A 26,621-nucleotide genomic window follows, 5' to 3' on the forward strand; every position below is an offset into this window, starting at 1 on the left:
ATGAGTGGACATTTGTGTGTCAGTCATTTTAGAGGATGTTGCCATTTTTTGGTTTTGTGTAGTGGAAAATATCATTGTCTAATCTGCTTTGATCTGTAATTTTCACAACTTACCCTTCCATATCTCTAAACTCCATCTCCCCAGGCTCTCAGTCCGAAGAAGGGTCTTGACCCGAAACGTCACCTATTTCTTCTCTCCACAGATGCTGCCTGACCCGCTGAGTTACTCCAGCATTTTGTGTCTATCTTCGGTGCAGTTCCTTCCTACACAATGTCTAATCGTCGTGTCTGTTGGTCCGTGACTAAATGGCTTATTTTATTAAATGCCAAACCCTCTATGCTAACAAGTAGGGCTTCCTTCGTGATGGTAGGGAGTAACATCTCCAAAAAGTTAAAAACTAGATTATCTAATTTTTGGAATTTTTAATATAAAAAAAGAAATAAGTTGAAAAAAATAAATGTATTAATTAAATTAGGCAGCTTACAGATCCACTAATGGCAAGGAATAATATGTGTTCTGGCACCCTTTTATCTATATTAAATGCATTCCCAACATGGCAGGTGATTATGAAAGACAATAGTTAAAAGTGCATAGAAATAATTATAGACTAATTTCAGGATCAGAGAACAGTTCTGGTTTTCTAGCTGAGTTTGCAAAGTTGCATTATGTCGATCATAATGCCTTTCATAATTCTTTCTCCTTGGTTCAGTTCACATATTGTGCTCTTCCAGGATAATTTAGCTCAGAGGATAACAGACTAGAGAACAATATATCACAGGAACGAGCCCTGAGGCTCACAATGTCCGTGCCAAACATGATGCCGTTAAACTGACCCGATCTGCCTGTACATGATCCATGTCCCTCCATTCTGTGCATTTCCATGTGCCTGTCTGAAAGCCTCTTAAATACCGCTATCGCATCTGCCTCCACCAACACCCCTGGCAACATGTTCCAAGCCTCCACTATGTGTAAAAAAACTTTACACGCACATCTCCATTTAACTTTCCCCCTCTCACCTTATAGCAATGCCCTCTGGTGTTGGACATTTTCACTCTAGCAAAAAGGTTCTGACTCTCTACCCTATCTATGCCTCTCATAATTTTGCATACTTCCATCAAGTCTCCATGCGCATGACTGGGACACAAATATATTTTTGAATGTTTACACAAGTAGACATTTCACTTTAAGTCACTAAATTGCAACGTTTAAGATGCTGTAAAGAATCAAGTGTGTTTTTACCTCGTGTGCGTGTTTGGAGAAGGTCTCTGCACTGGACATCATAGCAGCTGTCCGGTCCTCCAATTCCCCCAGTCTCTGTCCACGTTCATCCAAAGCAATACGAGCACGGGCCAGATCACCAACTACTCCTGACGCAGCTCCCTTCACACCCTCAAGGCCACCCGGTCCAGGGATGTGCTGGGCAAGTGTACGAGATGCCTTGCCTGCTGAAGCCTCTCCAACTTGAAAGAGAAAAAGCAGTATAAAATTGTTGAAATATTAATTACACTCATATTTTTTGGGTAACAGGGAAGAAACAGTCATCCACAATCTTTGATGAGAGAGAATTGATTGATTGACACAGCATGGAAACAGGCCCATTGGCCCGCCAGACCACCCATTGATCACCCGTTCACGCTGTTTCCATGTTATCCCACTTTCTCATCCACTTCTAACACACTGGAGGCCAATTAGCCTACAAACCCACATGTCTTAGGGATGTGGGAGGAAACTGGAGCACCAGAGCAAACCAACACAGTCACAGGGAGAAGGGGCAAACTCCACACTGACAGCACCAGAGGTCAGGAACGAACGCAGGTCTCTGGCACTGTGAGGCAGCAGCACCATCTGCTGTGCCCCTGTGCTGCACCAACGTATGACTTATAGTTGGTCTTCAGATTTTCTCTGGTTCTTGTTAGAATAGTACTACTTTACACTGATGCTGTAAAGCTAAATTAAACTTTAATCTGGCTTGTTATCTTGCAACTGATATTACTTCTGAGGTTATGTCTCATGCCCAATATAAAGAATTCATCTGTTTAAACATTTCCCTCAGACACTGCAAGATTTTAGCTCGCTACTCCAAGATCACGTGAGGCAAAGGGAATCTCTGAACGTGTTCCCTTATCCACTGCACGAATGAAGTAACTCATTTTTAAAACAATGACTTTGACCATAGGAGGGGCAAAAAGATAAATTTTGGCACAGACATTGTGGAGGGAAATGATCTTTCAGCATATTATGATAAAGGTCATAATTTTGCAGACTCCAGCAGATTCTGTTCATCATCTTAAATATAGTATGATTTTGTTCCTAATCAATATCCAATTGAATTTTTTGATGTAATTGTATTGTGTGCAAAGTGTCTGTCTTGTCAATAACTTACATAACTCTTCCCTGTCAAATGTTTGGCCGCTTCCGCCAAATAATCCCTTTAAAAAACCTCTGTTCTGGGCTTCTGGAGTTTCGGTGGGAATAAATAAATCTCCTAGCATTTCCTGAAAAAATAAAGAAATCATTAGAGCCAATAATTTCAAAACTTATGGAAAGGAGGTTATCAGAGAGAATAATTTTGTTAGCTTGCTGAAATGACCACAGTTCGTTGTAATTTAGAAACAACAAAGTTGTAGGGCTGAAGACAGCAAAGAAATTGTGCCTTGCTGGATTTCTGTAATCATTTTACAAATACTAGGAGTAACTCAGCAGGTCAGGCAGCATCTCAGGAGAGTCTAAAGAAGGGACTCGACCCAAAATGTCACCCATTCCTTCTCTCCTAGATGCTGCCTGACCTGCTGAGTTACTCCAGCATTTGGTGATACCTTCGATTTGTACCAGCATCTGCAGTTATTTTCCTTACAAATACTAGCATCATTTCTAGCCATCCCACCAGTCAGATGTACATTGTACCAAGAGTAACATGTGTAAGTCATTGTTGAGGTATCTGCAATGTAACAAAAGATGCATCTCGCAGCAGTGGAGCAACTGGGTGCTGTGATTGCAGTCTTACAGGACAATATAAAGCGCAGGGGACTGACAGCACATGGTTATTGTAGAACCTTGAAATCAATACAATCTATCAACTGCTGGCATAGCAATCGATGAGTCGGAGCAGCACAGCACTGAAACAGCCCCTTTGACCCACCTTGTCCATGTCGACTGAGTTGGCAATGGTTTACAAGGCTATAAGCCAAATGCAGGCAAATAGGTCTAGCCCAGTATACTAACCAAGTTGGCATACTGGGCTGGACCTATGTCCCTGCATTTGGCCCATAGCCTAAACCCTTCCTATCCATAGATCTGTGGTCTGTAAAAGCTTGCAAGGTCTAGAAATAATAAAATGAATCAAAGCAATACAATTACTCAGCAGCTCACATACAAATTTGTTGACAATTTCTCTAAATAAAACTGGTGGTGTCTGCAGTACTGGCAATGGCATTAGCTCTGATTTAATGCCATTACTCTGAAATTAGTGTGTGTGCTGATTGACATATGGTGGTCTGCCTGCTCTGTACTTCCAGTGAAAAGTTACAAATGCTAACACCTTTCCTTAGGATGTGATGTTGAGGTTTTTAAGGTGCTGGTCAGGCCACATTTGGAATATTTTGAGCAGTTTTGGTCCCCTATCTGAAGAAGGATGGGCTGGCATTGTACAGGGACTAGCGGAGGTTTACGAGAATGATCCCGGGATGGCAGGCTTAACGTATATGCTGTGTTTAATGGCTCTGGGCCTGAACTCACTGGAGTTTAGATGGAGGGGAGATCTCATTGAAAAATACAGAATAATGAAAGGCCTGGATAGAGTGAATAGGGAGAGGATGTTTCCAGTAGTCGGAGAGTCTAGGACCAGAGGGCACAGTCTCAGAATAAAAGGATGAACCTTTAGATTGGAGATGTGGAGTAATTTCTCTAGCCAGAGGGTGGTGAATCTGTGGAATTCATTTCCACAGACAGTGGTGGAAGCCAAGTCATTGGGCATTTGTAAAATGGAGATTGATAGGTTCTTGATTAGTAAGGGTGTCAAAGGTATGAATTTTAAAGTGTTGGATAGAGCTCTAGGGGCTAGTGGAATCAAGAGATATGAGGAGAAGGCAGGCAGAATGATTGTGGATTATCAGCCATGATCACAATGAATGGTGGTGCTGGCTCGAAGCGCCAAATGGCCTCCTCTTGCACCTATTTTCTGTGTCTATGTTACAGAAAGAAGGCAGGAGAATGGTATGAAGGAAAATAGATCAGCCATGATCGATCGGCAGATCAGACTAGATGGGCTGAATGCCCTATTTCTGCTCCTATGCACTAGTCTTATTTCCTTAGGCAACTACAAATACATATAGTCAAAATGGATACCACGTTGGGGAAAAATACTGGTCCCCGTGTGGTATAGAAGCTGTGCTTGAGAAAGGACATTTCTTTACTTTTATGTGCTAATTGGTTCATAATAGATAACATACCCAACCAACCATAATTGGCAAGTCTTCAGAAGTACATTGGACTCAATGTACTGGAAGTGGTGCTATGCACATTAATACCAGTGGGAATCTGAAATATCCTGTCCTGTGAAACCACTGCACAGTACAATTGGATAGAAGCCAGAAATAACTATTTCTCCATTGCTTCTGTTTTGGAAATTGCAACATCTCTTCAGGTGGAGAAGTTAACAGTAAAGCTCTCGGGGAAGGTATTAAATGTTATTTCTTAGGAGAAATGTAACGTTATCTTCAATATTACTTTGTACATCAGCTTAAATAGTTTTATGCAACTTTATTTTTTCTTGTTTCTACCAGTTCCCCAAGATAAACTGGTTGACATTAGGGCCCCCAAGTCTTTGTGGGTTAACTTTTGTAGGTGATGATAACTATGTAATTCAGACTGAATCTTCAAGCACATAACATTTCACTAAATCATTAAATTTAATTTAAAACTGAAACATATTCCATTTAATAAATACCACCCAGGACAATAGCATGTTTTCCAACAGGATTTTCAAGAATAAAGTCTCTGAAAAATAACAGAAAGCTGAACTGAATGGGATTTTGTGGATCACTGCTGTTTGGCCACACTTACCGGGCCTGGATCCAGAGAGGCTTAAACTCAGGCTGAGATCATGCAGTTAGGAGGTGACAAAAAGACTTGGTACAATTGATCTTTGATAGGAGGCCCAAAGTGCAGGAGTAACTCAGCGGGTCAGGCAACATCCCTGAAGAACATGGATAGGTGATGTTTTGGGTCGGGACCCTTCTTCAGACCTATCATGTTCTCCAGAAAAACCCATCGAGTTACTCCAGCACTTTGTGTCTTCTTGCAGTTCCTGGTTTCTCCATTCTGATCTTCATTAGGGTTCTGTTAAGCACTAAGGCCCTGCCCTTTGAGTGCCCAGACAGCGTTGGACAGGAGGCAAAGCTGGAGTGAGAGCTTCCCAACAGAGATATTCAAAATTGAGAACAACTTTATAGTTAATTGCAAAAATAAATAAAAATTAAGTAATTATCTGTGGAATTCTCTGCCATCTGTGGAATTCCCTGCCTCAGAAGGCAGCGGAGGCCAATTCTCTTAATGCATTCAAGAGAGAGCTGGATAGAGCTCTTAAGGATAGCGGAGTCAGGGGGTATGGGGAGAAGGCAGGAACGGGGTACTGATTGAGAATGATCAGCCATGATCACATTGAATGGCGGTGCTGGCTCAAAGGGCCGAAAGGCCTCCTCCTGCACCTATTGTCTATAAAAACACTGAAGGAAAAAGGTTTTACAAAGATAAAACGAAACATTGAAACATAGATTGGAAAATTGCCCATATTACCCCGCTGCACAAGAAGGGAGCAAAGCAGAATAGTGGGAACTATAGTCTGACTTTGGGGGTTTGGTAAGATTTTAGAGTCCACTGTAAAGGATGAGGTTATGGATCATGATAAAATAGGCTGAAGTCAGCATGGCTCTGTGAAGGGGAGGTCTTGCTTGACAAATTTGCTGGAATTCTTTGAAGAAGTAAATAGCAGGACAGGTAAAGAAGAGTCAGTAGATGTTCTTTACCTAGATTTTCAGAAAGACTTTGATAAGGTGCCACACGTTTGTCTGCTCAGGACGATGAGAGCCCATGGTATCAACGGGCAGATACTAGCATGGATAGCAGGTTGGCTGGATGGCAGAAGGCAAAGAGTGGCAATAAAGGGGGCTTTTTCTGGTTTGCTGCCAGTGACTAGCGGAGTTCCACAGGGTTCGCTACTCTTCACGTTGTATATTAATGACTTGGACAAGGGGATTGAAGGCTTTGTGGCCAAGTTTGCAGATGATACAAAAATAGGTGGAAGGGCAATAGTGTAAAGTGGGCAGGGATTCTGAAGAAGGACGGACAGGTTGGGAGAATGGACAGAGAAGTGGAGATGGAATATGGTGTAGCAAAGTGTGGAGTCGTGCATTTTGGTAGTAGGAATAAAGCCATAGACTATTTTCTAAATGGGAGAGAATCCAGAAATCAGAGGTGCAAAGGGAGTGCTGGTGCAGGATTCCCAAAAAGTTAATCTGCAAGTCAAATCGGTAGTAAAGAAAGCAAACACAATGCTTTCAAGAGGGCTTGCATACAAAAACAGGGATGTAATGTTGAGGTACTACAAGGCGCTGGTAAGGCCGCATTTGGAATATTGTGAGCAATTTTGGACACCATATCTGAGGAAGGATGTGCTGCTCTGGAGAGAATCCAGAGGAGGTTTACAGGAGTGATCCCAGGAATAAGTAGGTTAACTTATGATGAGCGTTTGTCGGCACTGCCCCAATACCGCTGGTGTTTAGAAGAATGATGGAGGACGTCATTGAAACATATAGAATTGTGAATGGCTTGGATAAGGAGGTTTTGGAGAGGATGTTTCCACTAGTGGGAGAGTCTAGGACTAGAGGTCAGAGCCTCAGAATTAAAAGACATTCTTTTAGGAAGGAGATGAGGAGAAATTTATTTAGTCAGAGGGTGGTGAATCTGTGGAATTCTTTGCCACAGAGGCCAAGTCAGTGGATATTTTTAAGGCAGAAATAGATATATTTTTGATTAGTACAGGTGTCAGACGTTATGGGGAGAGGCAGGTGAATGGGGTTAGGAGGGAGAGATAGATCAGCCATGATTGAATGGCGGAGTATATTTACTGGGCCAAATGGCCTAATTCTACTTCTATCACTTATGACCTAATGACAAATACATTACCTTTTCCCACTTAATCTCATTGACCAACTTGTAGCCAGTTTGTTTAAGCTTGCGACTTATATATCTGTATAGTTTTACATGCTGGTTTACAGATAGAAGAGAGATTTAAATGAGTAGGGCGATTGTATCGGATGATAGTAGATCCTACTCTGGGACCAGCTCACAAAGAGTTGCCACGCTCCAGTGCCACCTTATAGGCTGAATATCAACTATTCCCTTAAGAACTGTCAGTGATAGTCAGCACAATTCACCCAAATATTTCACTATTGTGCTCTAAATGTTTTCTTATATTCAAAACCAAAATGGCCAAGATCATTAATACTTGCTTCCCTCGTGTTCAGGACATTCATGCGAGACTAATTGCCCGCTATGGCAGCTTTACCTGAAGATTTTCACACATTTCCTGGCTGTAGGTAATTCGCTGGATCTCGCTGGGTGAGCTCAGATACAGAGCCTGTCCACCGTTGGTAAAGCAGAAAGTCCGGGCTATTCTCATATCCGTTAAAGGCAAGTAGTTTACATCCAGCAATGGTCTAAGGCTTGGCAAGCTGTGGTTAAAACAATACTAACATTATTTATTGCAGTTTAAGAACTCCTACACTTTAGGAGTTGCAGAAAAACTGGAGCTTTTATTGTTTCTGATGATCATCATATAATTTACCTGTGTTTCTGTAATTTACCAGTCAACCACTAATGGCAGTAAGCAAGACACAAAGTCCTGGAGGAACTCTGGTCACGACTCTGTCTGAAGAAGCATCCCGACCCAAAACATCGCCTGTCCATTCCCTCCAGTTGCTCCCTGACCCGCTGAGTTCATCCAGCACTTTGTGTTTTGTTAAGTTTCCAGCATCTGTGGTTTCTTGTATCACCACTGACAGCATTAACTCAGTATTTTTGCTCTCTTCATGGAAGCCTCTTGCTGAATATCTCCAGCAAGCTCATTTCATTTCAGATTTGCAGCAACTGCTGTGGTCTGCAACTCATAACTCTCGTGGGCTGTTGTATCCCCACGCTCTAACTGCCCTCATTTATCTTCCTTTATTTACATTCCTTTGGCAGGACCACATGCTTAAAAAGCTACAGTTCCCTCTCTCACATAGCACCAAAATAAACTGCATCACCTGGTGACAGGTGGACAAAATTATGAGCCGTGCTGCCTGAGGAGGCAGTGGAACTGACTTCTCACAACATTGAAGAAACATCTCGGCCAGCATTTGAATCGGCAGGGTTTAGGTCATGGACTAATGTGATTGGTAAAGATGGGTGCAATGGTTGGCGATGACATCATGGACTGAGGACTTGTTGCTGGGCCTAGGATTCAATCCCTTTGAACGTCCCACCCCTTTCCCTCACTGCAACTTAAAACAAGTTTGTTTTCTAATTTGTCCCGTTCTGATGATGGATCACTGACCTGAAATGTTAACCTTGCTTCTCTCCAATAATGCTGCACGTTGAATATCCCCAGCATCATCTGTTTTAATTCATTAACTGCATTCCTTTGCTTTTCAATCATATAACTTACATTGCTTGTAACCAGTAACCTTACATGTACTTCATTCATGATTGTATTTGATAGAGACTCATAATGCTCATTCACCTACAGGTTTACACCGTTTTGAGATAAGCTCCCATAATTTGATTGAGAAATATTAAAATCACATGAAAATATGAAAATGGAGCAAGCAGTACAATGAACAAATTAGAGTAAAGCACTCAGAAGCTAGTGATACAACACTTTCATTATGAACAAGATATGTCTCAATGTGCAGCCCAGTGAGTCTTAATTATTGTCTTAATTATATAATTAATGTCTTAATGTGCAGTCCAGTGAGTAATATATTAAAAGATTTAATCAAACGCACTGAGATAACATTATTCTTTTGCGAGCATAGTTAAATACAAGATAAGAATTTTTTTTTTTATGATTCATGGCTTTAAGTGAGTGCTGATGGAAAGAACTGCATCAATATGATCCTTGGATGCACGGTTAGAACAGTAATGTACAGTGCTGGAGTGGAGGGTCCTTGGATGCATGGTTAGAACAGTATTGTACAGTGCTGGAGTGGAGGGTCTGGCAATGTCCTTGGATGCACGGTTAGAACAGTAATGTACAGTGCTGGAGTGGAGGGTCTGGCAATGTCCTTGCAGTGTTAATGATGTTACCTGGACTTGTATGGAGAAGGAAATCAACGCAACTAAAGCCAAGGCCGAGCAAATTTCTATGTGTAAGAGATTGAGCAATGAACTGAAGAAAGCAATGTCACGAAAACAAAATGTCCTCTGATTTCCCAAAGCGATTTATGGCTTGGGAAGGAAGAGGGAGATGACAGAAAATCTAAACATGTAGATTATAAACATTCACATAAAAAAGTTTCATAAACATAACTTTACAATTATCAACGGTGAAATTATAGTAGGAAATTCAAGTACTTACAGTACAAGAAAGTTACCTTAAGGTCATAATATGTCCATTTGCACAGAAGCAAGCCAGGCAGATGCTGTTGCACATTGTTACGATGTCTGCTCTTAATACAAAGGAAGTCTCAGTGATATTGTGTACATATAAGCAGCACAGAGAAGGAAGGGAATAGAGTTTGGCTTGTTTCTCAGAGCAGAGCACTACATACTGGTGGTCCCCCATCTCCTGAGAGGAAGATGGTGAAAATCTTACTAGTTTTCTTTTCCGTGCTTTATCATCTTTATCTTCACTGTTGGGATCCTTCCACACCTCATATGGGGGGTGTATTAAACTGCCCAGCGAATCCAAAGAGGCAAATGTTAGTATGGCTCCTTTCGACATTAACACAGTGCCTGAAAAATTCAAAAAATATATGTCATGCAATTGTCACTACCAGCATGGAATCCTGCATTTTATTAATTTTAATTGTTTATATTTCCTGTTTTTGGATGTACTTCAAATGATTCAAGACCAATAATCTAGTTGTGAGAAACCTGTATCAGACATGAGAAACACATTGCAAGCATTTTCAGTTGGCCAAATTCATTCAGTCAGTTCTTTTTGACAAATATCTATAATCTAAAGCATAATATTACTGAAAACATGAAACATTCTCAGTTATAGCACTAATTTTCCTCAGAGCATAAGCCAATTTATATGTATCCAAATGACCAAATGCAGTTAAACAGGCAAATTATTATTAAGAACTAGTGCTAGTAAAATTTATGAATGAAATTAGGTGGCAGGTCCTTAAACAGCTTAGAGGACGATGATCCATCATTCACACCAACAGCAAGGAATAGGCAGTGGCATATTTTTGTCTACAAAAAAAAGCACTGATTCAGACCTGTTCATATTTGCCAAATAGGCACAATGTTCAAGAGTCACAGCTCCCTGCAAAAATTGTCATTGGAAGGTAAGGAAAATGTAACAGTTTAGATTTTAAGACCCAATGGCATAAGTTCATAAGTCATAGGAGCAGAAGTGATGTGCCATTTGGCACATCCAGTCTACTCCGCTATTCAATCATGGCTGATCTATCATTCACTGTCAATCCCATTCTCCTGCCTTCTCCCCATAACCCCTGACACCCATACTAATCAAGAATCTATCTAACTATCTCTGCCTTAAAAATATCCATTGACTTGGCCTTCACAGGCAATGAATTCCACAGATTTACTGCCCCTGACTAAAGAAATGCCTCCTCATCTCCTTCCTAAAGGAACGTCCTTTGATTCTGAGGAAATAACCTCTGGTCCTAGATTGTCACACTAGTGGAAGCATTCTCTCCACATCCACGCTATCCAAGCCTTTCACTATTCGGCAGGTTTCAATGAGCCCAGTGCCATCAAACGCTCATCATATGTCATTCCACTCATGCCTTGAATTTTCCCAATTCTGAGATAATGTGTGGGATATTGCAATATTCAGATTGCAAGATATATTTACTGCCATATCAATGTAAATGAATCATTATTTAATAAACATAAACTAAGCAAACAACTGTATATAATGTCTGAAGAAGGGTCTCGACCCGAAACGTCACCCATTCCTTCTCTCCCGAGATGCTGCTTGACCCGCTGAGTTACTCCAGCATTTTGTGTCTAACTGTATATAATGATAGCTGAAAGAACTTACCTACAGATGATGTCAAACATAAATGAAGGTCTTTTTGCACAGTAGCAGGCTACTGAACACATTTCTACCTAACAGACTGTTTCCTCTATAACAATATCCAAAGGGTTACGCGTGATGATTTTCGGGGGAAGCTCAATTATATTACCTCCACTAGCACAATAGGCAAGAAGGCCAAGATGACATTGAGTCCATTCTGATTACAGTATCACAAAGGCGTGCTGCTTTAGTTATTGTTATGAACAATAACAAAAAAAAGTGCACTACCTTGCCCTCAAGTCTGTTCCATTCCACATTACACATATTTGCCAAATATTTGCCCACCCACTCAACCTACCTGTATCCTATTGCAGAGTCCAAATACCCTCATTGCATCATGCCCTCTCACCCTCTTTTGTTTGATTGGCAAAATGGATACTTTATCCTCTGTCCCTTCCAAGTCATTCATTTACAAAATAAATAATTAAGGGCCAAAAATTATCATTGGGGTACTCCACCTCTTCTATCTTCCTGCCAGAATATGCCCCTTTTTTTTACTCTTTCTCTTCCATGTGATAACCAAGTTACAACTCTTGTCCTCAAAAAGGTCAGGACAGCTGATTTCCAAAACAAGAAGTCATCCTATAAAGTAAATATAAAGACGTTTCTTACCACTGGGAGAAACCATGAGTGGCTCTGAATATCGTTGCTCCTCTGGAGGAAGGTTCAATGAGATAACTAGTACTGTACCCAAACTGGTACCAACCCAAAGGCATGGTGAGAGAGTGGAATCCATCTTCCGATTGAAGGACTCCATGAAGTAGAGAGCAGTTATGGCTTCCTTCGATTCTTTGTCAATGCTGGAGACACTGGAACTTCTTGACCGATTAAAAGAATTTTCTTTACTTTCTGCATAAAATAAGTGAGTGAACAATAAAATTACCTAAGTGTTGTCAAGTCTGATGGATGGATACTTCCAGAACCTCAATCATTGCCATTCATGTTTTTGGTCAGCTTCCTAACACACGCTGAAATATCTTGCTCTCAGTGAATGATAGCTGGGGCCAATAATCATGATGAATGTGAAGTTCCCTAAAGCTAGGCTCTATTTGATTATTGAGTTATTGATTTTGTGTTCATAATAGAAATGCTTTTACGCTGGTGTCAGAATAGTGCTCATAGTGCCAGAGACCTGGGTTCTATCCTGACCTCGGGTGCTGTCTGTGTGAAGTTTTCACGTTGTCCCCTTGACCACGTGGGTTTCCTCCAGCTGCTCAGGTTTCCTTCCACATCCCAAAGACATGCAGGGTTTGTAGTTTAATTGGCCCCTAGTGGGAAAGTGGAATATCATAGAACGAGTGTGACCAGTTGATCAATGATTGGTGCAATCTTGAGGGGCCGAAGGGCCTGTTTCTGTGTCGTATCTGTCAATTACAAATTAACACTACGATTTTGAAGAAAATGATGATATTACTGTTTTTATTCTAGAATAATCATAGCAAAGAGGTACCTAAGATCAATCCAATTTCAAAATTATCAGTAACCCAGTTCTTAAAAATTACTTTAACAATTTTTGAAGGGCCCTGACCTAAAACATCATCTAACCATTCCTTCCACAGATGCTGCCTGACCAGAGTTCTTCCAGCACTTGTGTTTTGCTCAATATTCCAGCATCTGCAATTTCTTTTATTTCCATATCTTGCTTATCAGTTTTGTCTTCAATGTCTTAGTTTCTGAGCATTGAAATATCCAGTTAGTTTCTAGTTACAGTAGAAAGTGAATGAATCCAATTCCTATCTCTTAGATTAATTTTAAATGCCTAGAAAGGCAAAACAACCTAGATTGATAGAGTGCCTTTCAATGCAGTTTATTCCAGAATACCTTATAGCTAATGTGATGTGCTTGAATGTGTAACCATTATCAGAGGGAGGAAATGCTTTCACCAACTGTTCCAAAAACATTGTGGTAGTAACTGGATAATCTATTTTAAATGATCTGATTAAATACACTATTAAATTTCCATGATCTTCTTTGAAAATAGCATCATGAACATTTTTACTTCTGGAAAAAGTTGATGGGGGCTTGATTTAACACTTAATCCGAAAGACAGCACTGGAACAATGTAGCAATCTCTCAGAATTGTGTTGGAATGTCAGCTTGGAATTTTATGAGCAGATATTTAGAGTAGAACTTGTACTCAACAAGGTAATAGAGGCATTAGTGCTAACTAATGAGTTACGGCTGACAAACCATATACTTTGATAATTTTGATAAGCATTTTATATTTTGATTGTAGTGATTCAAATCCTAAATCCAAATGAAATAATAACTCTGTTTTTCAGAAGCTATTTATATTGAAAATAAATATTTCTGGAAAACCAAAGTTATTTAAAGTTCTGTTTAAAATACTTGGTTGTAATTACTTTGTGTCAAATTGGATTTATAAGTGAATCTTACATTTAGCACTTTTAGCGTTTGTCACGTAGTTTTATTTCTACATCCACCTAAATAAACAAATAATTTTAAGCTGATATTGAGCAACGAAGAAACATAAATTATTAGTTAAATGATGGAGGTTAATGTTCAGAGAAAGGTAACTTGACTAACAAAGGGAATGGATAGGTTGCCTTAAAGATTGAAAAAATATTGTACAGGGTATCTCTCTTGTATCGGCTGAGTTTAGACAAGAGAGAATTTATTATATTATTGAACAAGCTCATTGCCTTAGATTCATACAGCATGGAAACAGGCCCTTCGGCCGACCAAGATGCCCATCTAAGCTTGTGCCTGCATCTTGCCCATATCCCTCTAAACCATTCCTATGCATGTACTTGTCCAGTTGCTGTTATTTTGATAATTAAATGTTGTTATTTTACCTGCCTTCACCATATTTTACGGCAGTCTGTTCCATATGCCCCCCACCCACTGTATGAAGAAGTTGCCCCTCTCATAAAGTTAAGTTTAAAACTTTCCCCTCTCACCTTACATCTATGTGCTCTATGTTTGATTTCCCTTCCCTGGGAAAGTGACTATGTGCAACATGTACAACTGTAACATAATGTCCCAAATCCTATACTCAAAGCACTGATGATCAGTTGTATTTATTAGAGGAGATATGAGAATTTTCACTGGGGTGTAGCCTTCAATACAACATAAATGCACAACAAAAGAATTAGATTCAGGGGCACAAAGTGTCTATTGAGCAGGTACCTGCACTGACTTCGGATGGTGAAAGTAATACACTTTGGGACAGCGATAGAGCTGCAGCCTCAAAGCACCAGAGAGCCAGGTTCGATCCTGACCTCGGGTGTTGTCTGTGGGGAGTTTGTACATTCTCCCTGTGACCACATGGGTTTCCTCCGGGTGCTTCAGTTTCCACCCACATCCCAAAGATGTGTGGGTTTGTAGGTTAATTGGCTTCTGTAAATGACTCCTAATGTGTATGATGGAAATAGCATATGGCTGATTGGTGGTTGGCGAGGAATTGATGGGCCTAAGGGCCTGTATCGATGCTGCATCTCTAAACTAAAATAGTCACCCTTACCTTCAGCATTAGGAATCATTTTACTTCTAGCTTCTAGTTTCTGTTAAATATCAGTTTTTGGACCAGAGGTCACTGCAGTCAACAGGGAATTCACCCACACGCGCATGTATGCAGACATTGGCACACACCTTCTGTGTGGGTGGGTGGCAATGAGACTTCCATGCAGGCAGCTGACTGTACTTTCCGAAAAGGTGGCCTCCCTGGTCCACGGCGGTTCAGTTTTGACGTATCTGCGATGGAAAGGCGCTTTCCTGTATTGCAGGGTTGAGAGGTAGGGCTCGTGCACACTCCATTGACGTGATCTAAAATAACCACAACAATTGGTAGATTTTAAAATCAATCCAACACTAATTATATAGAATTCCTTGATGTCTCTGTACTGGATTAGGCAATGATGGTTCTCCCTCAGAAGTTACATAAACTGTACGGAATGTCCCAGTAACAAAATTAAAATTAATTCAACGGCTGCAAATCAATGGCATTTCAAGAATGGAAGGAAAATTATTACAAATGTTTTCAAAAAATGTTTAATTGCTAAATATTAGTAAATGAAGAGGAAATAAGATGCCTGTTAATAATATTAAATACATGAACCATCTTACACATTATGTTCACTTTGACAAACAAGGATAAGTAGAAGCCTAGAACAGGAATCAAAATTAATTGAAAGTTAAGCAAAAAACAAAATGATGGAAGAACTGGAGATAAGTGTGCACTGAGGAGGCAGTGGTGGGAGCGGGTTAACGGTGATGGTGGGGGGAATTATTTGAAGTTTGGGAATTCAATGTTCATACCAAGTGAAACAGGTGGTGCCGTTCTTCCAGTTTGGCATCAGAAACCTGCAAAGACTTGCAAGCTCCGAAGACCCTAAGAAATTTCTGTCAGGCCCTTTCTTGGGAGCCAATGCTGAAGGAGGCATGGTTGACGACGTTGCAATGGTGATGAGGACGGGCACAGAGGGCAGGTTAGGCCAACGTGAACAATTCTTGCTTTTCTTACACATTCCCAGCTGGGGCTTCTAAAATTGCCATTCGTTGGGAGGGAAAGGAAAGCAAGGACTTAGTTTAATCTGCAGAAACGATCCAGGCTAGTACCCATAAGTACATACTGCACTGGATTAATTCATGCTAGCTGTGCATAGTATTCTTCCCTGACAGTATTCCAAGTCCCAATCAAGTTACTGCTGGAACCTGATTGGGACATGAAGTAAAATCTCTAACATCCAAATGATCTTGGTTCTAACAGGATAACCGTTCACCATACTCAAAGGCCTTTCACAGCTCCTCACTCCACCGATTCTATCACCTTAAATATCCCCAATTTTAAACTGCTTCTGGTGACCAGGCTTTCCGCAGCCTAGGCCTTAATCTCTTGAATTTCCACCCTAAATTCCTAAAATCATTTTCTTTCTCTTCCATTAAAATAAACTCTTTGGAACATTTCTCACATCGATCCTTTACTCATCTGCCCTTCTGCAAACTAATTTTGGCCAATGACTTTTTCATGAAGCTCCTTGGAAGTTTATCTATGTTAAAGATACTACATTGCGTTGTTTTCTACTGATAGACGCCTTTTTTGAGGATTTATCCAAAATTGAGAACATCCAATGACACCCTTGGATGTACACCCTTTATACACAGTCGTTGCAAGTAACAGCATTATTTTTGAGAATATGATTATGTAAAATGCAGCATTATTTCATCTGGCAGGCAACTGGGTGTAGTGTTCAAACATTGCCGCTGTGTTATTTGGTAAATTCTCTGTGATTTGGATCAATTATTCCTTTAATTACTTTCTTCACTCTCAGCAATATTTTGTTTCATTCTCGTTATCCTTGATAATTTTGTATATTTCTGATTTCCCAATATAGTGACAGAATGAAAGGATGAATCAATAAATTCTTACAAAATATTCCAAACTTTGTATGTGATTAGAATACGGTCCTGTTATTTTTATAAAGAGAACTAAGCATTTTAAACACAACAGCTTGTAAAACACATCACTCAAAGTAAATGGGATAGCTTGAAAATTCAATAATGAAATGTTTTAAGCCTATAAGTGTCCATATAAATGAAGAATAGTGTCAATTAAAATACGTTCAAAATTCAAATGATGGAATATTTACACAACTATATACTATTATAACATTCAGCAGACATATGTGGCACATGTGTTCCTGAAACTATGTCAAGTATTTATGGCAAGATTTAAAATGAAAACTGATTGCTGACACATTTATAACAGAATCATATTACTTAATGAAGAAAATTTATAATTAATTTGCATGTGTCTGTGATGAACCAATCAAACCTCAAGATGCACTTCACATCTGCCTTTTTTCTCACCAAACTTTCTAATACCCAAAATGAAGTTTCTAAATTACACTTTAAAAATACAAGAATTATTCATAAATTCTATAATATGCAAACATAACCTTTGTATCAAGTGGTGCCTTTTAAATATTTGACCTCAAAATCTTGATTATTCATAACATTTGGATTTTTGATTATTTTGACCAAGAAGATATGTGAAGAGCTTATAGCTAGGTCTAGAAATGTGCTCATACTCTTCGTTTTATTGAGTAGTGAATGGTTTACTGTGTTCAGGCTTAGAACTAATATAGTGAACTGGAAATGCAGGCAAACTTCTGATCACAAGAGGGCTACCAGCCAAATAGGGTGAAGGCAGAACAATGGCAAAACAAACTGGGAACATTTTAGAATTAAATTCAGAATCTTGCACATTTTGAAATATTGGTTTTCAATTTTCCTATCTGTTTATCTTGCACGGTAAATTGAGGTGTGAATAACTGGCAGGTGAGCCATCTCATTGCATCCTTTAAAAGTACTGCACAGTATCTACAGGTTAATTGATGCTTGTCATCTCTGGCTGAGTTGTGAATTGTGGACACTTTTGTGGTGTTTTATCACTGTGGATAGTTCCTTTTAGAATGAGGATGTGCAGTCAGCTAGTCTGAATAGGAGAAGGTACCACATAAGACTGGAGGTCATAGATAGCAATCTTCAGGAAGTCATATCCACAGCATGTACTCAAAACACACATGCCTAAAGTCAAGCATTCAACAAAAGGCCATTGTCAAACTTTCAAATAATTTAATCCAATTTTTCTGAACGTAACTGTGAAGAAATCATCCTACGTCATGATAAAACAGATGTTTACTTTTTTTTTCACATTTCTTTGAAAAAAGTTGAATTCAAATATAGGTGGAGAAAGAATTGTAGTTTACCTGAACTCTTTCAATATGTGAAGATATGACCCAAGATTATTTAAAGAGAACATACTTATAACATCATTACCTGCACACTGGCAAGTTCCAGAAACTGTAAAATGAATCACGCCATATAACAAATCTTACCTAAGAGTTCCAAACCTTCCTACAGAACCAGTATTTTGTTCTCACAGAACGAAAATGTACAAAGTTAAATAGAAAAAACTGTTTAAATAATTTCAAAAAAATAAGATCATGCTAGGAAGTCATATATTGTATTTTTCAAATTTTGATGTTAGCAAGATAAACTGCGCATCCCAGTCAAACTGTTAATGGACATGTACCTGTGAACTACATATTTTTACCAGAAATGTGGAACAAGTATTCATTTAAGTTGCCTACTTGCAGGGGCTTCTTGACAGGGACAACATGAGCCAGCAACCCTTCACCTCAGCAAGGTGCAGTGCTGTGAGAGTACTGCAATGTTGAAGATGCTGGCTGAGATATATTTGGGCTTGGAGGTCATGTGAATACTACTAGCAGATGCCAAATGGGTAACTCACAACAACACATAATTTTGAGAGAAACTCTGCAGCTTCCAAGCTGATCAGACCAATTTGTGAGGGCACTCTGAAAGGGCTGACAGGGAGCTGGTGTTTACCTGGTGGATACAGGAGCACTCTATACATTTATTCATTCTTCTTTTTGAGTAATTTGCCGCAGTCCTTCAGGGTCCAATTGTAAAGCAGCTCAGCATCCAGCACCGCCTGACATTATGCATACATGCCTGTATTTTATTATTAGATGTTACAACCAGTGTTGGGGCATTGTTTGTATATTTAAACAGCTCATTCAAACCAAAACGTTACTCACCCGGTGAAGGTCCACTTGGCAACTGCTTCAGACGGATCATGGGGGCTTACCAGCCAAGAAATGGGCACCTTGTAGCCTACTGAATTTTAGATTCAGTTTGAATTCTACATCAAGTTTATGTTTGTTACATGATTAAAACAGTTAACTATTTTGACAAATTCCTTAATTCAAAATTATAAAAAATCAGTTCCTTGTAACATACCTTCAAATATTGTTCTAGTCTTCTCAAAAGTTTTCACTGAGTTCTTTGAAACAGCTGATTTCCCTTCAAAACAGGAACCTTTCACAGATCCTAGAGAGCAAGATGGTAACTGATTCCTGAAGTAAATTTATAACCTTTTGACTGAATTTACTTATTGTGACATTCACGTAGTACTGAAGATAAAATATTTCCTTAGTGTTATTTTGTTAATCAATATGTGATGCCGTAAATGATACAATTTTACACCGATAGCCTTTTTCTTGCAGCTCCATTACCATGAAGACTGGAGCAGTTATCATGAACGATGCTAATTTTTGTTAACTATGACCGATTCTGCTTCGTTTATAGCCATTAGAAGACGGTTTAAAGTGGACAGGGTATTTCAAATGCAATGCTTCTCTCCTGAGAGTTGGTAATGTTCTGCCAGCAACAGGTTGAGTCCAGTCACAGGGGGTTTGGGGAGTGCGGTGGCACTTCCTTGCTCCAGCTAGACAACTGTAAATCTCTGTGCATTAAATTCATTAATTTAGGTAATAGAAGATATTATTAACACGACTTAAAGTTATTAAAGCTTTTATAAAAATTTGCACATCATTGTTATAGTCTTAGCAACCAGGTCACAGGTTAAAAAAAATCTGAGTATCATGAAGCTTTGACTTTGCAAAAAAAATTAATAGTAAAAACAGCATTCTTGAAAATTGTTTATTTCTTTAAAAAGGGCAGCCCAGTTTGTGGTGAAAGAAACTAGTGGAGTTGGAAGTGCTCCCAGTTCTCCTTTTGTCACCAACGAACAGCATGAACTAACCCCACTGCTCGATGGCCTATATTTTAAGTGCTTTTGTCCTCTATATGCTGGACGTAGTCACTCCATGAAGATGTATTCAGTATAGGTAGCATTGCAGCATAATAAGAGCACGACTGATGAGAATATACTGGTTAAACCAAGGGACCTGGGAAGAAGTACATACTTCTTTGGAGAAAAGAAATAAACCATCAGTGGACCAGGAACAAACTGAGACCGATGAGCAGTGGAAGTGAAATGCCTTCTTCCGTCCTGAAAACAACGCGGATGAGGGCGTTCACCTGGCAGTGCCGGGCACGGGCAACCCCTAGCATGGAACCGTGCGCAGGAAATTGTTTTACATGGCAGAGATCTGCTGTGGCCTCTTGAAATTGACAGATGACCAGGACTTCAATAGAGGAAACAATCTGGCACAAGAGCAGGGCCTTGCTGGAAAACATCACCTTGCTCTATCGTGACTATCTTTGAAAATCTGAGCCTATGAAGACATTCTTCTGTAGAGATTTAGACAGGTTACAGTGTTCCAAAACGTCAACCAGGAGCAGGCTATTATTTGGTGGGCATGTGTCTGACCCTGTCTGTATGGCTAATCATAAGTTCTTAAGTCCCCATTTCATGAGTGTTTAGCCTGTCAAAAGCAGGAGTTTCAGCAGAGTCTCTGCTTTTGGAAGACGTTTCAGCAGCCTACAGCCAGTCCTGAGGGTTCCCGATCACCCGTGTCCCTTTAAATAACAAAACTGTGGCGGCTCCCAAGGGTCGGGCCATACCACTATCGAACCCCTCAGCACGGGAATGGACCAGTCCAGGGGGGCGGCCCTTAGCTACAGGGATAAAGGACGGGATTTTAGGCGCGATATCTCTCTTGCAGACTCGACCGGACTAGAGAACGGATAAATCCCTCCCGAAATACCTGGCTCCTCGCCTTTATTTCGGGCTTATCGACGCGCCACATTGGTGACCCTGACGCTTCATTGGTGTCGTAATGGAGTCGAAACACAGAACCACCCGTCCGTCCGCCTCACAGGCCGACCAGGCCCCGTCTATTGACGCAGTCTCCATTAAACTAATGACGTTCTGGACCACTCGGCCTCGCGTTTGGTTTCAGCAGGCGGAGGCTCAGTTCCAGCTGCGGGGCATTACGGTGGACGACACCCGCTATTTCTACCTGGTGGGAGCCCTTGACCGCTTAAAGCCGGCACATTTGGACATTGACCAGCCGGTGCGGGTTGCCCAGCCTCGGCCGCGAGGTCGCCCCCCCTTCGCGGCTACCCTCCACCTGTGCCTTTGTCGGCCCCTCTGTCGGCCGATTTTTGTACGCGGTCCAGTCTTGTTGTGTCCCCGCCGGTGCGTTTCGTGCCTCTGGTTCTTGGGGGGGGTCCTGTGACGGCTCCCAAGGGTCAGGCCATACCACTATCGAACCCCTCGGCACGGGAATGGACCAGTCTAGGGGGGCAGCCCTTAGTAGCTACAGGGATAAAGGACGGGATTTTAGGCGCGATATCTCTCTTGCAGACTCAATCGGACTAGAGAACGACGAATAAATCCCTCCCGAAATACCTGGCTCCTCGCCTTTATTTCGGGCTTATCGACGCGCCACAAAACCATCTAAAAAGCTGCATGATTTACCTGCAGCTGAAACAATGAGTGAACAGAGCAAGTGTTGCAACCAAAAAGCTCAAAACATCCAGTTGAAACAAAAAATCCACTGCTGAAAGCAGGTTCAGTGGTATCATTCAATTGTGATGAAGCTGGAAGTGGATGTCGCATATATCGATGGTGTGGTTCAACAGTGCCAGAACCACAACTTTGCTCCTGATATCAGTAAAACTGATTGTGGACTTTAGAAGAGGAAAGCTGAGGATCTATAAACATGTCTTCATCAACAGATCGATGGTGGAGAGAGTCAACAACTTCAAGTTCCTGGGTAGGAAGGAACTGCAGATGCTGGTTTAAACTGAAGATAGACACAGTCTGAATGTCTCAACCCGAAACAGCACCCATTCCTTCTCTCCAGAGATGCTGCCTGTCCTGCCGAGTTACTCCAGCTTTTTGTGTCTATCTTCAAGTTCCTGGGTGTGCATATCTCTGAAGATCTATCCTGGACCCAGTACATTGATGCAAACATAAAGAAAGCCCATAAACCTCTACTTCCTTAGATGATTGAGGAGTTGGCATTTCGATGAATACTCTCCTGAACTTCTACAGGTGAACAGCGAACAGCACAATGACTGATTGCAATCGTGGCTTAGTTCGGCAACTCAAATTTCCAGGAATGCAGGAGATTACAAAAAATGGTGAACACTGTCCTTCACGGCTACTGACATCCCCACCATTGAAGGGATCTATCTAAGAAGATAGCATGCATTGATGACAGCATTAACTATGTAATTCACGCTGGAATATCTTTCTCTACACAAACGAGAATAGCACTCAAAAGTGTCCTGACCAATTCTGCAATGGGTGGTATTTCCAATGAAAAGACGACAAATCCCTTTACAACATAACCTGTTTTTATTCACTCTTTGCATATAGAAATCAGGCTAGGCCTTTATTTGAGAAGCCCAGGTTCTTGTATGTGTGTCAACCACTATCTCAACATTTTAAGTACCTTTGTTCATGCATAATTTTAAAAACTGTGTCATTAAGCCCCTGCTGTCTCTGTTAAAATGTATCACTTGACACTGAATGGTATTAAGGTTTATCCTCACTCGCCTGTCCATTCTGAGAGCCGACATCTCTTTGCAATCTGTCTCTAATTTTCTACACTTCAGCAAATTCCAGAAATGTTACTCTTCACACCCATTAAAAAGCAGATTCATTATTACCCTCTGAGGCAGATCACTGTCTACAACCTCCAAACTGTACCACATTTCTGTTTCTTTTTCCTGAGCCAAATTTGCCTCCGGATGGCCACTGACGCTCTACTCCCCTGGTATTCAATTTTGCTAACCAGTCTTTTATGTGAAATATTGTTAAACACCTGAAATTCCAGAAAAATGTACCACATTCTCTTCATCAACCTTGTTATCTTATCAAGAAATTTAATCCGCTATGTCAAACACTGTTTGCCTTTAACAAATCTCTGCTGGCTCTCCTGCTTTAATGCAAACATCTCTTTGTGCTTAATCAATTTTTATCTCATCTCTTAACAAAAGCTACCCTGCAGAGGTTAAGCAGTCAGAAAACTGTAATTGCCAGATATGTCCTCAGAGGTCTATTTGAACAAGGGTGTCACATTCTTTGGGTGAGTGAGGATAGGAAATTGAAGCTAGCCTTTCAGCAATCTTCAAACTCACCTCAGCAGCCCTGCAGTTTTCCCATTTGGACTTGGTGACCTTGAAAAACCATTAAACACAGCCAGCTTTAAAATACCCTAAAGCATACCCAGCCTTTTCAATTTTTTTTCCTCTCTTTTATCTCTACCAATTATTTCTGAGATTTTGGCAGAATTCTCCTTCCGCCTAAAAATATATTCATGAACTATTTAAACCTTGCCTTCTGTTTCCAAACTTGCATCGTTTTTGTTGATGAGATCACACTGGAATGTCGTGCAAGGTTTTAGTCTTCTGATCTAAATCAGACACACTTGCTCGGGGAGGAGTGCAGACTGGTTTCACGGTTGGTGAAATGGCCACGAGGAGAGTTTGAGTAGGCATTCTTTAAACTCGAATGCCTAAGCTCTCCAAACTTAAGAATGACGGAGGCCACTGTGCTCTTCGGGACCTGCAATGCTGCAGAAATTATTTTATGCCATTCCCCAGATCTGTGCCTCGACACAATCCTGTCTCTGAGGTCTACAGACAATTCCTTCGTCTTCATGGCTTGGTTTTGCTCTGACATGCACTGTCAATTGTGGGACCTTATATAGACAGGTGCCTTTCCAAATCATGTCCAATCAATTTAATTTACCACTGGTGGTCTCCAATCAAGTTGTAGAAACATCTCAAGGACAATCAATGGGAACAGGATGAACCTAAGCTCAATTTTGAGTGTGATAGCAAAGGGTCTGAATACTCATCGACAGACCACACGGCAACAGACCTAGGAACGGAATGGACTATGAATCAGACAACCAGCACAGCAATTGACAGAGCAGCAGCGCTGGCAGGACACAAGCTATGAAGCTGCATCTGTGGCTGGGAAAAGATAACATCAGAGAAGGGTCTCAAGATCCACCAGGGCAGGAAAAAGTGCCTGAGAGAGCTTGGTGAGGGGCCTCTCATTGACCATTACTTTAGAAGAGGTAGGTCAAATCAGTCGTGAAGCCCAGTGGCAGGATAATCACCACAGTCCACAGGGTATCAGCACCCCATGCGAAGCTCAACCAAGTACAGGTCCACCAACGGACATGAGTCCAGAGCCCAACCAGCCACAGTCAGCGGTAGAGAGGAAGATGGAAGGAAAAAAGCCTCAAATCTTGTGGCCTAAATCCTGCCAGAGGAAAGAGTGGGAGACCATTTACACTGACCTCGTCCATCTTCTGGAAGGATTGAAGGGATGTGTAGAAAGAAAACTGGAGAAGATGGGAGACACCATATACAACTATGGGGCGGAGAGATTTGGGGTGAAGGTCAAGAAACACAGAAGGAACTATCATTCCAGTACAAGTCCAGGAGGCAGCAGGAGATCAAAAGACTGGTGAAGGAAAGGAGGCAGCTGAGAAAACAGTGGAGGAAGGCCACAGAGGCAGAAAGGAAAGGACTCGAGGCACTGCAGGCAGAAGTAAAGCAGCGCCTGGCAATCCTGCGAAGAGCAGAATGCCTGAGAAAGCAACACAAGAAGAAAAGACGGACGAGGACTAATTTTTAAAGCCTCTTTATCAAGGAGAAGAGCGGGATCCTGAGAGTACCTGTAAGGGAACTGGAGGAGCACCTGAGGAAGATGTACTCAGACAACCTGAGGCATGAGCCAGTCACCATTCTAGATGACATGCCACCTATTCACCCACCTGAGCACCAGATGGACACAAGGCCTCCTACATGGAAGGAGGTGGGGAACACAGTTAAACAGGCAAGAACAGCATCAGCCCCAGGGCCCAATGGCATTCCATACAGGCTCTATAAGAACACCCCTGGTGTCCTGAAATACCTCTGGAAGTTAATGAAAGTGACATGGGGGAAAGGAATCATACCTAAGGCATGGCGTAGGGCAGGAGGGATCCTAATTCCCAAAGAAAAGAACTCCTCAACCATTAGCCAATTCCGCCAGATCAGCCTTCTGTATGTGGAAGGAAAGATCTTCTTTGGTGTTGTGGCCCAAAAACTCTCAGTGTTTTTGCAGAGCAACAACTTAATTGACACGTCAGTGCAGAAAGCAGGGGTACGTGGTTTCTCAGGATGTCTGGAACATGCAGACGTCATCTGGCACCAGATACAAACTGCCAAGAAAGAAAAGGGAGATCTGCATGTGGTTTTCTTAGATCTTGCCAATGCCTTTGGTTCTGTGCCCCATGAGACTCTTTGGGCAGCTTTTAACTTCTTCCAGGTCCCAGAGGTCACCACAAAGCTGGTAAAAGCTTACTTCCAGGACCTCCAGTTCTGCGTCACAACACAGAACAACACCACCACCTGGCAGCACCTTGAGATAGGCATAATGGCGGGCTGTACCATTTCTCCTCTGGTTTACACCATGGCAATGGAGCTCATCATTCGAGCTTCACGATGGGTAGTCGGAGGGGAACGCTTGAAGAGTGGGCTGCGTCTTCCTCCAATCAGGGCATACACGGATGACATGACCACAATAACAACAACAAAAGCATGCACCAAACGCCTGCTGGATAAACTCCAGGAAAACATCAAATGGGCACGAATGGAGATTAAACCCAGCAAATCCTGCAATATTTCAATCGTCAAAGGCCGGCTCACTGACGAAAGGTTCCACATCAACAACGAGACAATACCAACTGTCCTGGAGAAGCCTGTCAAAGGCCTCGGGCGATGGTACACCGCACACCTCAAGGACGCAGAGCAGGTGGACCAACTCAGGCAGGATACAATCAGTGGCCTCAAGCAAATAAACAACACTGCTCTACCAGGGAAGCTGAAGCTTTGGTGCCTTCAATTCGGTCTGCTGCCCCGACTCATGTGGCCAATTACCATCTACGAGGTCACTTTATCCCATGTCAACCAGCTGGAGAGACCGGTGAACTCACAAGTGAGGATGTGGCTTGGGCTTCCGAGATGCCTCAACAGCATAGGACTCTATGGGAATGGAGCCCTCTCACTGCCAGTCTCAAGCCTGGTGGAGGAATTCAAATGCGCCAAAGCAAGGCTGGACATGACACTAACAGAATCCCGGGACCCAATAGTTAGAGGTGTCGCTCCAAGCCTAGCAACAGGGAAGAAATGGACTCCAGCAGCAGTGGTACTGGACGCAAAATCCGCCCTCCGACACCGGGACATAGTGGCCATGTCCAACAAGGCCGAGGGGGCTTTAGCCTGGGAGCAATGAAACCTACCTGGCAAAAGGCTACTCCAGCTTAACGTCGGCACCTGGTGGTGGAGGAGGTGCGCCGCCAAGAAGAAGCAGCCAGGTGTGCCAAAGCCATATCTCAAGCCAAGCAAGGCCGCTGGATGAGCTGGGATGGCATTGGGAGGAGGAAGATCACATGGAGTGAGCTGTGGAACATGGAGTCAAGTATGTTGAGCTTTATTATCAGAGCCACATATGACGTCCTTCCCTCTCCCACAAACCTAAATCTTTGGCTGGGAGAGGATC

At 41.6% G+C, this 26,621-nt stretch overlaps 1 protein-coding gene across 7 annotated transcripts in view; it reads right to left on the minus strand.

Annotated features, from left to right (window-relative positions):
* The window catches only part of LOC144598723 (syntaxin-binding protein 5-like), a 178,688-nt gene that overhangs the window by 10,817 nt on the left and 141,250 nt on the right, over positions 1-26,621 (minus strand). For 4 of the 7 annotated variants that reach the window (XM_078409059.1, XM_078409058.1, XM_078409057.1 and 1 more), the window contains 6 exons: positions 14,927-15,100; positions 11,927-12,163; positions 9,633-9,993; positions 7,565-7,730; positions 2,384-2,495; positions 1,240-1,460 (listed from right to left, as the gene is read on the minus strand). In XM_078409059.1, coding sequence (XP_078265185.1) covers positions 1,240-1,460; positions 2,384-2,495; positions 7,565-7,730; positions 9,633-9,993; positions 11,927-12,163; positions 14,927-15,100 — 1,271 coding nt within the window. Of the gene's footprint in view, positions 1-1,239; positions 1,461-2,383; positions 2,496-7,564; positions 7,731-9,632; positions 9,994-11,926; positions 12,164-14,926; positions 15,101-19,102; positions 19,193-26,621 lie in introns of those variants that run through there. The other 3 variants (XM_078409055.1, XM_078409054.1, XM_078409060.1) reach the window with 2 other exon arrangements.

The sequence above is a fragment of the Rhinoraja longicauda genome, chromosome 12 (genome assembly GCF_053455715.1).
Source record: "Rhinoraja longicauda isolate Sanriku21f chromosome 12, sRhiLon1.1, whole genome shotgun sequence".
Lineage (NCBI taxonomy): Eukaryota > Metazoa > Chordata > Chondrichthyes > Rajiformes > Arhynchobatidae > Rhinoraja > Rhinoraja longicauda.